This window comes from Colossoma macropomum, unplaced genomic scaffold (assembly GCF_904425465.1).
Source record: "Colossoma macropomum unplaced genomic scaffold, Colossoma_macropomum, whole genome shotgun sequence".
Lineage (NCBI taxonomy): Eukaryota > Metazoa > Chordata > Actinopteri > Characiformes > Serrasalmidae > Colossoma > Colossoma macropomum.
In genome coordinates, this window is record NW_023494800.1 from 8121505 (window position 1) to 8136374 (window position 14870).

The window sequence follows — 14870 nt, forward strand, 5'->3', positions numbered from 1 at the left end:
TGTTGGATGTTTGATGTTTCACCAGATATTCGCAAACTTTTAACTTTGACAATTCCTGAAGGGGTCAAACTACTTATGTCAATTCTCAATGACATGAAAGAGAAAAGGAAAAAGAGTCTTATTTCCCATCATTTCAACAGAACTGTAAAGAATTCTAAAGCTTTTCGTATAGCAGATCTGTCAAAGAGACACACTGGACGCAGACAGAATTATTAAAGAATTTCTCCAGAAATTAATGCACTTCCATATTAAAACCAAACACAGCATGTATAACCGTGTGGCAGAAACAAACAGCATTCTTTAAATTATCACTGCATTTAATAATTTTTACAGATGTACAGATTTTTGGATTACTTGCTCATTCCTGTGTTCCCCTCACTTGTAAAATGGCTGATAAGCCCTGCACAGAGCTACACTTTCTGTGTACAAGGACATGGAGCTCCTCACCATCAGAAGCCCACTCTTTGCTTCGAATAAATTTGCAGTTTTGTACAAACAGTGTTTCCCTAACTAATTTTGTAGAAATTAGGCAAGTAAGTAAATAAATAAATAAATTGGCTATCAAGATAGATCCAGTAGCCCCTTTCTGAAGGTCCCCAGTGGCCCTTAATTTAATTCAATAAAATGTTTTTCCCGGTAACTCTGTTATCAGGTTAACCAGAACACTGTTGACTGTCTGTGTGTGAAAAGTTGTGCCTCTGTGTTGAACTGCTAGCAAGCAATGAGGGCCTATAAAGACAGTTACCACCTCTCTGTAAAGATGGCTGAGATAAAATGGACAACTGGAGCTTTTTCTGTATGAAAAAATCATGTACAATGGTCACAATAAAAATGACATTTAAACACAATAATAATAAAAACGTTTACACAATAATAAAAAGCTTTTATGAATGCTGACTTACTCAACTACACAGACAAAAATCCAGTTTGCTTCCAGTTCTGTAAATCATACACATTTCTGAAATATATTTGTTATTTTGTATTTGTTATTAAAGAAAAAGTGCATAGGCACCACTAAAACAGGTGCAATTTGCATTTTATGGTGAAAAGGCAGTAAAGCACTATGCCATCTACCCCTTGAATATATGCACCAGATGTCTTGCATTGATTCTGTGTGCTCACTGGGTGTGTAGTCAGTTGATATCAAGTGGATTTATGCTTGTCTTTATTGGTCCAGTCCTCTGTTAAACACTGCTGTACTAATGCTCTCTTAAGCCAAGCTCAAACACCAGCTGGCCAAAAAAAAGCGTTCAGAAAAAGATCTGATAAGCCAGATGAACCGGTGTGAATGATAGAGGAAACTCCTAATAATAACTAGGGGTTCTTCAGTAAAGAAAATGATGATCCATGATCAAAGGGTTCTTTGCCCTGTGAAAAGGTTCTTCAGATTGATAGAAAATGTGTTCTATATGGTTCTATATAGCACCAAAAAGGATTCTGCTATTGTTACAAGCTTGACGTCGTAACAATATAAGAACCATTTTTTTGGTGCTATATAGAACCCTTTTCAAAACGTTCTATATAGCACCATCTTCAGCACATTCTCCATTAGTCTGAAGAACCTTTTATGATGCAAAGAACCCTTTAATCATGCAAAGGGTTCTTTGAGTGTTGGTGGTTCTATATAGAACCATTTTCTTAAGAAATCTTGGGATCTTTTTCAAGTGTGTAATGTATCATTATGAACTGCTGTTTTTGAATGTTTTGGAGCTACTTTGTTTTAATGACTTTATGGTGTCTTGAAGATGCCAGTTTTGTATTTAAAGATGCTGTAACATCAGCTTTAAAGGCACATTTTCCACTAAAGCCAGGCATATATTGTGCATTTTATACCATCATAGCATATCAATTGGACCTTTGTAAAGTGCAGTGAGGCCCAATAGCCTTAACACAGATCTTAACTAATTGGATCAAGCCTAATATTGCAGATACTGTTACATTAAAATATGCCTCTACTGGCTCCAGCACTGATTTCTACCAAAAGCTACACCAACCCACTGTTTGGGTTTGTTGAAGTTTGTTGGAAAAGGTCAGTTCCTTGTCTTTCTATTCTCACTCGCCCATACTGGATGAACCGGGCAGGGAAGGATGCTGTGCGTCAGACGGACAGAGCTAATAGCAGTCATAGAGTAAACTAGAGGAAGAAGCAGAGGACAAAGCTTAGAAAAAAAACAACTGAAGAGAAAGGAAAAGAGGAGACGGAGCAGAAACCAGCAAAGAATGAAGGTAGAAAACCAAAGAACATGAGGTCGAGATTGTATCAACAGCACACAAAGTGAGAGAAATGGAGTATCAAAGAGAAAAAGATAGAGAAAGGAGGAGAGGGCTAGAGGCAAAGCGATAGAGGGAAAGCGATTGCAGGAGCTAGGAGAGAGTCTCTCAGGCATGAAGGGTGAGATGGCAGGGTGTTCTGTGGAGGCTCAGTGATCCATCACCGAGCTTCGCCTGCAAGTTTGTGCTAAATAACTTCTCTCCACCACCCCCCCCCTCTCTTTTTCCATTCCTCCCTGGTTCTTTCTTTCTCCCTCTCTCTCAGAACGACTCCTGGGGGAAGCAGTACTCATACGCCCTTTTTAAGGCCATGAGTCACATGCTGTGTATTGGGTACGGAGCTCGAGCGCCTGTCAGCATGTCCGATCTGTGGATCACCATGCTCAGTATGATTGTGGGGGCCACCTGCTACGCCATGTTTGTGGGCCATGCCACCGCCCTTATCCAATCCCTGGACTCCTCACGTCGCCAGTACCAAGAGAAGGTAGGAGTTTTCTTAACCACTTTTTAAAAGAATAGCTTGGTAAAAAAAAATGTAGATTTTACACAAACCAAATGTAATCAGTCAGCCAAGACTCATTTGCTGTCTGAAGTTAGCTTCTCTACTTTTGCACGGGAACTACAAAGCTACTGTGCTAGCAAGTAATGGAGGTTAATACCGTGCCAGTTAGCTGCAAGCTGCATGCCTAAATCAGCACACACTTGCTTCGAACCGTGTTGAGTAGTTATGTAATCTCGAATAGACTTGCTAATGCCTGGCCCACACTACAGGATTTAAAAAAATAACCGATGTTGAAAACGTGACCCCACACATAATGACATTTTCACCAATTATTTTGTCCTTGATCGCTCCACACACTTTTCAGAACAAGAGTACTGACCAACGTTTTGGATTCTCTAAACCTCACGGGAGTTTCTTGCGAATTACTACATTGCGGGACTTCTCACAAACTGACTTTAGATCTAAACAAACATGGCGGATAACAGCGAGGCTGTTGCTATGCTGGTGGTGTGTGCTTTCTGCACAGAAAAAGCCAAGCAGAAGAGAAAAATGTGGATGAAGTCATGGCTGAAAAGAAGGGGTCAACCAGGCTTATACAGACTGCAACGCCAGCTTGAGGTGAATACGTACAAACATACACACTCCTTCTTTAAAGCCCACTTAGTTCTCAATTTAGCCGCCATGCCTCTGCGTCCATACACACTGACAAGTTCAGCTGATCTCGGCTCTAAGTGGCTGATGAACTCTCAGGCATGACGTCAATATCCGTCATATATTTAAATATATTTAAATAAATGTAAATATATTTCACACCAGAGAATCGGCATCCCCCCCACACTACAGGATACTGAGTCCTAGATATCGAACATGTTTAATATTTATAATCTACAATTGTGGCGGCCCCGACTGGACTGAGTGTAGATCGGAAAAATAAAGATTAGATTATAGACACCGTACACCATAGGATAAACTGATCATCATTTAAGAAGATCATCATTTAAGATCACCCTGATATCAGGAAACCTTTTGCCTTCATCCTGTAGTGTGGGCCAGGCATAATGCAGCTTCTGACACTGTGACATACTGTTATCTATAAAAACACACAAACAGAATTCAGGCTTTATGATCTCCGCTACCGCTGTTTTTAGCTGTGATGTAATTTTCTCCATTTTAGTGGATAACGGTTTGTAATACAGTGTAATGTAATTTAACTCAGAATTGTAATAAGCATGCAGTCTGTCCTTTTGGTTAGTCAGCTAATGCACTGGCTGACAGCTGAGCTCAGCAGTCACTCAATGCAGGCAAATTTCAAACCTGGAGTGGGATTTTTGGAACTGCCCAGTGGTGCTGGCAGGAATTTTACAGTTGCATACATTGCTGTGCAAAAGTCAGAGATCAACCTTCAAAACTTAACTGCTCTTAACGCTTTCTTCTTTAAGAGATGTAAAAATTAAGCTGCACTCTTGCTTCAGATCTGAAAAAAACAACAGGTGTTTCTGTCCATCCTTCCACTGTGAGAAGACAACTCAACACTATGAGTCTAAAAGGATGTGTAGCTGTCAAGAAGCCTCACTGAGTAAAGGAAATAGACAAAAAAGAACATTTTCAGGTTAAACACAGAAGTTGCTAATGTTCTCAGATCAATGGACTGTCCACCCCGAAGTCCAGATCTCAACTTCATTGAATGTGTTTGGGATTACTTGGATTGTGAGAAGCAGAAAATGCAACCAATTTACAGCTTACATATCCCTGCAGAGTTCTTTCATAAACTAAAAGGCAAGTTTCCTGAAAAGAATGGAAGCTATAATAAAGGCATAGAGTGGACACACTAAATACTGAAAATACTGATATTATACTTAGCTTTCGAGGCTTCTGTGTAATTTTCTGTTAAACGTTTTCTTCTTTTTTACCTGACACTGAAAAATGAATAATGTACACTTAATAGCTGTTTTAACTGGTGATTAAATAGATGAAATATAATCTCTTTTGTTTGCACAGTACTGGATGTAGTTGGACTATGTGAGATTAATAGGTCCCCAATTTCCTGTATAGTTTTCCTGCTCTAAGACTCCTGTTTGAACCTGTCAGCTAATTAACATGTTGAATCAGGTGTCTAGGCCCTTAGTTTGGAATCCATGAAGTACCTAACAAAACATAGAACTGTCGTGAGCACTTGGTCCCTTCCCTTTGGTAGTCAGTTGATGCACAGTTGAACCCACCATGTCTATGACCTTGATTAGCCCAGAGGTCTGTGGTTGTGTGACTGAATGGTTGGAGGTCTCCAGGGTAGTGCAGTCAGGCTGACTGTTTAGTGGGTTTATTAAATGGACTTGACAAGCCTGAGCAACTGGTTACTGGGAAGGATTCAATGGGAGGCTAAACACACAGCGAGGAAACAATATTCAGATCTTAGCTTTCCTAAAGTAGTGCTCCAGCTTTGCTAAATGGCAAGACATTTATTAGTTGGTGATGAATAAAACTGAGATAAAAATAGATAAAAATGGTAAAGACGGTAAGACAAATGAAATTAGAATATGCTCTGTGCATCATACAAACAGTCCATGAAACACTGACATTGTCAGTAAACTTCGATTTAATGTTTTCTGATTCAATTCAGGAACATTAGATTTTACTTAGTACCAGAGTTGAAGACTTGAGTCAGAAACTTGGACTTGAGGTGCATTGTTGACTGGTTCGCGACTCAACTCAGACTCCCCCTTAAGCGGCTTATTATCTGAGACTGATAAAAAAACATGAAATCAAGTCTGCCAGTCTTAATGCAGTAAATGAAGAAAAAAAAAATGTTTTTCAACCTTACATGTGTGACTTTGTCTGTTTGCTTTGTTTATACACAATCATTACTGCAATGCCGTTTTCCCTGAGCTTGCAAAGGCACCAGGTTCAATACGGCTTCAAATAACCAGCTTTTTCATACAGGAAAAAGGATAGAACCAAGTTCTACATGAAGAAAATTAATGTTTAAATGAAATAGGAAAAACAACTAGAAACCATTAACAATAGAAGAGCTGGCTAGCATTTAGTTTGGATAGCAAGCATGCTGTCTACCACATTTGTTAATGTAGCGGAAGTGTCAGCTCAAACAATAGCCAAAGGTTTAGTAAGTTACAGATCACATTATTTCAAATACTAAACATTAAGCTGGATTAGCTATTATACTAGCTAGCATAGTTACAATACAAAGTACTGACTGTTTCAAGTTGTTTTGCCTCTTTCCTTGAAGCACCACATGTACTGCATGTAGCATATCTTTTAAGAGACCTAAAAACTGACTCAGATTTAAACTCCAGAGACTTAGGCTTGAAACTCACGGATTTGAGACTCAACCCGGATTCGAACCCCAGAGACTTGAGACTTATCTCTGACTTGAACCCCAGAGGCTTGAGACTCTACTTGGACTCAAAACCCACCGACTTGAGACTTGACTCGGACTCGAGATTCAAAGACTCGAGATTAGACTCAGACTCAAACCCCAGAGATTTGAGACTCAACTTGGACTTGAGGTCCAGAGGCTTGAGACTCGAATTGGACTAAAAACCCACAGATGTCAGACTTGAGACTCAGACTCAAGCCCCAGAGACTTAAGACTTGATTCAGACTTGAAGCCCAGAGACTTGAGACTCAGCTTGGATTCAAACTTCAGACTCGACACAGACTCGAACCTCAAAGACTCAAGACTTGACTCAGACTGGAACCCCAGAGACTTGAGACTTATCTCTGGCTTGAACCCCAGAGGCTTGAGACTAGACTTGGACTCAAAAACCAACCGACTTGAGACTTGGTTTCGAGACTCAACCCGGATTCGAACCCCGGAGACTTGAGACTCAACTCAGACTTGAAGCCCAGAGACTTGAGACTCGACTTGGATTCAAAACCCACCAACTTCAGAGTGGACTCAGACTTGAACCTCAAAGACCCGAGACTTGACTCAGACTCGAACCCCAGGAAACTTGAGACTTGAGTCAGACTTGAAGCCAAGAGACCTGAGACTTGACTCTAATCTGCACAGCACGGACTTGTAACTTGTACTCACATGTGAACGTCTCTGCTTGGTGCTGTTTGAATTTGAATTGAGCTGAAGAAAAAAAAAATAAGATAAAAAAAAACAGTATAATAAACATTTGCACTGTAAGTTATCGTGCTAGTTAATGAGAGTGTATATGTGTGTAAAACAGTGTCTCTAGTAGAGGGTAGAGGCTTCTTTTTCATGGTAGCTGTAGCTTCTTGTTTTGTATAGTGCATTACCTTCCTTTTGGCCCTTTTTTGTATCATGTGCTTAAAATCTTATTGCATTCACTCACTGCAGTTCATTTCTAAAGCAAATCATGGATGTAATACTCTTACCTTGATTGCTCGGTACACTTAGGTGTATTGACTTTATCTCCAGTAAGTGGGTTGTGGTCTATGGATCTATCTAAGAGAGACCCTTAAAAAGGGGGGAGGAAGAGAGAGAGAGAGAGAGAAAGAGAGAGAGAGAGAGACAGTGGGAGAGAGAAAGCGCACAGGGACTGGTAGATAATCCCTCCTCTTAGCGTATCGTCTTTGAGGGTTTGTTGCACTGCAGCTGCATCATTATATCCGGTGGTTCTCCCGGAGGATTTATCCAGAGAAAGAATGACAAAAACACTCAGTCAGGGCCGCCATGTCGCTTGGAGACCGGCTCATTCTCCCCTGGAGTAGAGCGGCTTAAAGCCTTTGTTTGGGTGGCGACTTGGGTTTTGGTGGCAACTTGGGTTAGCAGGGGTTTAACATCATACCCTCACATAGATCATTATCACCCCCCATTGTTCATATCTTTACAGAAGATGAAGCCGAAATGGAAGAATAGGAAGTAAAGCTGTCACGATCAATTATATCAGTAATTGAATTTTGAATTGAGTAATTGAGTATTCTACTAATAATTTTCATCATTAATCAAGAAATATAATTTTATAATTAAGGTCAAATAATACAAATCTCTAACTGCATGATAAAAACCAATTCATAAATTGGTGTCCATCAATATGCATTATCAATATATGGGCTGATAACTATTCACTGCCAATACAGTGAGATGATACATTTTACTAATTTATTTTTTAAATACAATAATTAAGTAATTGTGAGCTAAAATATGAAGTAAAAGTCCTCCATTCAGCACATGCCCAGTTTAAAACTATAAGGGTTTATGAGTTTTAGTGAAACATTTAGTAAATGCTGTTTAAGTATTTCAAGTTACAGAATGCCTAATAAAGAAATAACTGTATCTTAACCCCACTGTCTGGGTAATCTTGTACCCTAACTGCTGCAGCCCAGAGGAGGATGAGTTCCCTCTTTTGAGCCTTGGTTCCTTTTGCTCTTTGGGAGTTTTGCATTTTGAGCCTTGGTTCTTCCTCATTCTCTCAAAGACGTTTTCCTTTTGAGCCTTGGTTCATCTCCATGGTTCTTCCTCATGTTCTTAGAGAATTTTTCCTTTTAGGCATCGGTTCATCTCAGTGGTTCTTCGTCATGCTTTTAGTAGTTTTTCTTGAGCCAAGGTTCTACTCTGTGATTCCTCCTCTATTTTTTCTTTTGAGTGTTGACTTGTCTCAGTCACTCTCTCTCATGCTCTTAGTGAGTTGTTATTTTTTGAGTCTTGGTTCTTCTCAGTGCTTCTTGCTTTTAGGGAGTTTCTCTTTTTTGAATATTGGTTCTTCTCAATAGTTCTTCCTCTTGCTTTTAGGGAATTTCTCCTTTTCAGTCTTGGTTCTTCTCAGTGGTTCTTCCTCTTGATTTTAGGGAGTTTCTCCTTTTGGATCTTGGTTCTTCTCAGTGGTTCTTCCTCTTGATTTTAGGGAGTTTCTCCTTTTGGATCTAGGTTCTTCTCAATGGTTCTTGCTTTTAGGGAGTTTCTCCTTTTTGAATCTTGGTTCTTCTCAGTGGTTCTTCCTCTTGCTTTTAGGGAATTTCTCCTTTTCAGTCTTGGTTCTTCTCAGTGGTTCTTCCTCTTGCTTTTAAGGGAGTTTCTCCTTTTCAGTCTTGGTTCTTCTCAGTGGTTCTTGCTTTTAGGGAGTTTCTCCTTTTGAATATTGGTTCTTCTCAGTGGTTCTTGCTTTTAGGGAGTGTCTCCTTTCAAGTCTTGGTTCTTCTCAGTGGTTCTTGCTTTTAGGGAGTTTCTCCTTTCGAGTCTTGGTTCTTCTCAGTGGTTCTTGCTTTTAGGGAGTTTCTCCTTTCAAGTCTTGGTTCTTCTCAGTGGTTCTTCCACTTGCTTTAAGAGAGTTTCTTCTTTTGAGTCTTGCTTTCTCTAATGTACTTCTTCCTCATGCTCTTTCTACATTGAGTAATAAAGTCAAGTACATGTAATTCATTAATGTCTGATTGAATTTGATACACATGTGCAGTGCAGTATCATGTTCAGAGGGCGTGTTTTCCTAAATCATTTATTGTAAGCAATACACCACAGTAAAAGTAAGACGTTGCTTGCTCAGGTTGTTTGACAAAATAATTGATCACATCACTGAAATAACATCTTGTCTTTTCTGAAGGAGACTGGATACGACGAGAAACAGGCTCAGATTGCATTGCAAACAATGCAGTGCTAAAGTACTGTAGCTTTACAAAGCAGCACTACCCCCTTCATTTATCCTTGATCAATAGAGAAAACATATTAGTGAAGGCATGTTAGAGTGAGCCGGTTCAGAGCCGGTTCCTACAACTAATGAGATTCCCTCCTTCTGGAGACGGGAAGCTCCATACAAGCTCCTTACATCAATTACCCTGTCATGTCCCCGGCATGCAGCCTTATCTGAATTACACACATCGCTGGGGTCACCTTGACTGTGACAATGACGCGGCAGCCAAGAATGGACAAAGGCTTTTTATTAATTTACATCCTCTCCACCGGCTCCTGCATTAGCTCTTATCTTCCATTTAAATATGATCCTCTGACATTGCCAAAGCGGCATGTGGTCAATACAAATAAACACAGTGGCCACACACACACACATACAGACGTCACGCACCGTCCTTTCATTAACACTCGCAATGTCGCTGCTACCATTTCCAGCCCAACGAGATGTCTGAGAGAGTCTGGCCCCGTGTCAAATGGATATTAGATATGGCTCTGATATTCAACACTTTGTGAATGGTGAATGTAATGAGAAAGTGACGAGAAAAGGAGAACAAGAAAGACCCCTTCAGTGTCAACCATCCAAAACACTACAAATGAAAGAATGAAGCTCACACGGAAGCATCCCTGAAGCATGAAAAGCAGAAAATCAGTGAAGATGCAGAGAAGATAAGCGAAAATCACATCTATTCCATGAAAGATCCATTTATAGCACCACTCTCAAACAATGCTTACCCACAATGCTCAGGTGGTGCTCCGGGTCCAATCTGCACTGGCATCTGAGGCTTTGTGGAGCTCCTGCTCAGACGAAGATCCAGTGGAGCTACAGGAAGATCAGATGATATCAGCACATGCAGATTAGACCGAACGTGTATGAAACCAGACTGTATTCACATCAAACTACAAAGTACTGGAAGACCAAAGCAAATAGGTGAGACAGTCAAACGACAAGCTACAAGATCACGTGTTAGCACACAGAGTAGACTAGAGTTCATTTCTTTTAATCCAGGAACTACACTCTTAAAAATAAAGGTTCCTAAATGGTTCTTGGCTTATATGGTTCTAGAAAAATCGCTTCAAAGAATAACTGTACTAACTATCCCTCTGATTTGTGCTGTTGTGAGTGAACAGCTAGAGTTCTTCTGCCTTTCCATCTATCAGGTAAAAGGCACACAGTGGACCAGCTGTGCGAGGTTTAAGCCTTTGCTACTATTTTAAAAAAAAGTATAAATTGTGGATTGATTTCAAAATTGTTTGAGCTTGATAATTATCATTAGCATTTTATCAGCCAGACTTAAATCAAATCGAGTTCAGATTGAAGCAGCACATCAAATTAAGATCTACAGGAAGACTAGATCAAATGGGTTTATTTTCATCACTGCAGTACAGGACATAGAAGCGATGAAGACACACTGCATGCAGTTTTTTGTTTTGTGTTCTATATACTTTTCAAAACTCTCTAACCATGTCACATTATTGATTCACCTTGTTTTGAGTATATTGCAAGTTGAACTGCAGTTGCAGCCTGTAGCGACATAATCGAAACGCTGGCATTTAGAGACACAGATCTAGCACTGGAGTGTAAATGTGTGATACCTTGTATTGTGATGTTGGCTATGTTGTTCTGTGAACACTGTTCCTGTAATCACAGATAGCAGAAGGTCCTTTGTGTCCTGTTCCATTTAGATAGAGCCCATAACCCGGACATTCATCTCCAAGAGGACAGTGAAGATATCACAAATATCATGACCTCAGATTGCTTGGGTCAATTTCATCTTCTCCCATTGCATATTAGGGGATCTAGTTTTTCCATCTGCCATTTCGTCTCTCCACCTGAGTGAGCGATTGTGAAATTAGGCAGAAACAAAGCACCTCGCAAGAGAGGTGTGTTTTATATCTGGACTGCAGGAGGGGCTAAAATCAGCCAGGCTGTTCTGCAGAGAAGGTGACAGCCTGGGCTGATTGCTTGTGACTCCTAATATAACCCTGCCACTGCTCGCTCGACGGCTAATGCAGTGCCTGATTCAGAGACGGGGACAGGTCAGAAAAAAGAAAAAAAGAAAGCATTCCCATTACCAAGCATTTCTGTCCTGCCGCCAACAGCATGAGGCCTGATGATGTGATTATGACACAGCCTTCTTCTTGTCCTCAGGCCAGGAGAGCGGAATGGCCTTTCGTTTGTCAGAAACGTCATCGTGGCGGACATATATATGTCTTACTTCCTGCCCTGGCCACTGCGGAAAGGGACAGAGGTTAATGCAGATGACTCTGTGTGAGTGCAGGGGTTTACAGAGAGCAGCAAGTGGTGTCGCAAATGTGAGGAGGACAAAGCGGACTTAATGAGAGTTCATTAGCTAAGCCTCGCGGATCAGCATGGATCACAACACACTCATCAGACTTTCTGACCGCCCGAGCGAGGGAGAGACAGCAGGAGGGGAGAAGAGAAGAGATTAAATAAGATGACTAAAGAAAAAGATAAAAATAATAAGAAGAAAGAGATAGAAATGAGATGAGAAGAGGTGAAAAACAGAGCAGAACAGAAGAGAGAAATATAAAGGGCTTCATTCACCAGTGTCTCCCTAAGTTTCTTCTTAAATGTGTTTTTGAGAAAGGTTCTAAGAAAATGTCTACATCAGATTCATGACGTGTTCTTAAAGCGCAAATGTTCTCACCTTTGTGCTCTTGCGTGTGTGAAGATTCTGTTCTTACCTAAGAACAAATCCCAAATAAGAAAACACTGGTGAATGTCAGAATCTTCATGAAAGTGGGTTTTAAAGAAAGGTCGTCTTAAGAATGGTTAGTGAACGAGACTCAAGGAGAAGAAGTGACAAAAAGAAACAGAAAGAAGAGATGGAGTGAAAAGAGAAGAAGCAAAATAGGGAGTAAAGATAAAGTGAGAAAGATGAGAGGAGATAAGAATAAGGACAATATAGAGAGAAAAAATACAGAACAAATGAGATCAAGTGAGAAGAGGCGAGGAGATCAAATGAGAAAAGTTCAAGTGAGATGAGAAGAGAAGAAAAGAACAGAAGAAAGGAGAAGAGATCAAGTGAGGAGAGAAGACAGGAGAGGAGAAGAGATCAAGTGAGGAGAGGGGACAAGAGGAGAAGTAGTCAAGTGAGAAGAGACAGGCAGAGGAGAGGAGAAGAGAAGAGATCAAGTGAGAACATGAGAGGAGAGGAGATCAGGTGAGAAGAGGAGAGGGGAGGAGAAGAGGTCAAATGAGAATAGGAGGGGACAGGACAGGAGAGGAGATCAAGGGAGAAGAGGAGAGGAGATCAAGGGAGAAGAGGAGAGAAGAGGAGAAGAGGCCAGGTGTGAAGAGAGGAGATCAAGTGAGGAGAGGAGAGGAGAAAGTCAAGTGAGGAGAGGAGAAGAAGGTCAAGTGAGAAGAGGAGAGGAGAGGAGAGGAGAGGAGAAGAGGCCAGGTGTGAAGAGAGAAGAGAAGAGAAGAGATCAAGTGAGAAGAGGAGAGGAGAAGAGAGGAGAAGTAATCAAGTGAGAAGAGAGGAAGAGAGGAGAGGAGATCAAGTGAGAAGTGAGGAGAGGAGAAGAGGAGATTAAGTGAGACGATGAGAGGAGAAGAAAGGAGAGGAGAAGAAATCGAGTGAGATGAGGAGAGGAGAAGAGGTCAAGTGTGAAGAGAAGGGAAGAGAAGTTAGCTGATGAATTATTCTTCATTGATGGCTGTTTTAAAGCAGTCTGTTCCATAAAAGCAGTGGTGCATATTTATAAGCCGAGTCTGGAAGCCAGACGTTGACGTTGGTTGCAGTGAAACATGTTTTCAGTCAGACAGACAGCTGAAGCATTTCTCTTCAGAGGAAATCTGGTCAGCATAAGCAAGTTTTACCAAAATCCCCCTAGAGGATAATCGCAGATCAGGCCAGAAGCCCTGGCAGGATTAATAGTATTTTGTCAATGTGTTTATAAATTAGACGCCAGTGGCGTCGCCTCCATGAACTACAAGCCAAGGCTGCAAAGTTCAAATGCTGGCAGGAAGAAAAAGTCCAAGTTGAACTTTATTGTGTGTAGAGAGTGAATCAATTTGCCTCAAACAAAACGGGGCCTTATCACCTCCCCACAGCTGTGCTGGGATCAATACACAACAAGTGATGTTGTTGTTTTCCCTCTCTCTCTCTCTCTGACGCTCCTGGCCTGACAAATTTCATTCCATTTTTGTTCTTGTATCAGTCAAGCTTGGGTCAGTGCTGATCCACGTTTGCATGCCAGGATGATGGTCAGCGCTGTGTGAGATGCTGTTTGTTCACAGGTTCCTCTTTCACTGGGTTGTGAAAGTCCGTTAAAACACTCCGTCTTTGACGGGTACCTTCAAGCGTGTGTGCCCTCGCTAAGCAGCTCCTCTTTAAAATGAATGAGTTTCTGAAGTACATTCTCTAGTTTGCGTGTTCTGTCTCTGTGCTGCAGAAAAAACACTAAAGAGCGTGTGTGGCATTCATTTGTTTGAATTAAATAGTGCCATAGAGTGATCCTTTTTATTTATTAATTTAACTATGCCTTATTTTTCCATTTCATGGTGAACATATTCCAGCACAGCACGTTCACTCTGATGGTGTAAGAGCCTCTAGTTATTTTTGGTTACACTTCATTTCATTGGGCAAATTTACATAAGCAAAGCATTCATTGGAATTCTACAGTTAAACATGCAAAACCTGATGTGCTACAGGCCAATAAGTCATTTCATTGGATGTTTTCCTAAACCATGATGTAGCCATAGCATAGTGTAGCAGTGAATATGCTACATCTAAATGCAACACTTCTAAATCTCTACTAGATAAAAGGACATTTAAATGTAAATTTGTTGTGTTAAGCTGGGTTATGTTCACGGACAAATCATGGCTATTAGAGCTAAGCCTTCAGTTTGGGCTGATATGAAAAAAACTCAATAATGCAGATTTTTGCTACCTCCCTTATGGGAGTTCTAATATTAGGTTAGCCCTAAGCTACAGCTGGTGCACATTGACATTTTTTGCCCATTGCAGATTACAAATACAAACATTTGAAACTTGTAAAATACATTTTACATTCTGTCTTACTTGAAGACTGCAACAGACATTAATGTATATTTCACCTTGTGTGTAGCAGTTAGGTTTTAGCATAGTGTCCTGCTTTAAGCTGCCACCACCGTTTTCCATATCTAACAACTGACTGAAACCTGGCTAGACTACAGTTCATATTCAAAATCAGTGACATATCTAGGACCCATACAAAATTGGTCTGACCCACTGGAAATGAAAACATGACTGGTTGATTCCTCTGTCATTTCCTAAGTATGTTAGTAGTTAACCTATTGTGTGAAGCCTTCAGTCCAGCTCCTGAAGTCCTAACCAATTGGAGAGGTCAGTAGATACACAGTAAAAATTCCTGATTTGAACAGTTTTTCATTGGGTGTTCCAAAATTTTAACCCCTTTGTTTCCAACCACTACTCAGTAATGAAATAAGAGTATTACTACAGTACCTGCAGAGTTTAAATA

General features: G+C 40.6%; 1 protein-coding gene across 1 annotated transcript in view; it reads left to right on the forward strand.

The window, feature by feature from the left end:
• The window catches only part of LOC118820535 (potassium/sodium hyperpolarization-activated cyclic nucleotide-gated channel 1), a 175421-nt gene that overhangs the window by 125308 nt on the left and 35243 nt on the right, over positions 1-14870 (forward strand). Inside the window, exon 4 of the mRNA XM_036588899.1 lies at positions 2537-2755. Coding sequence (XP_036444792.1) covers positions 2537-2755 — 219 coding nt within the window. The remainder of the gene's footprint in view (positions 1-2536; positions 2756-14870) is intronic.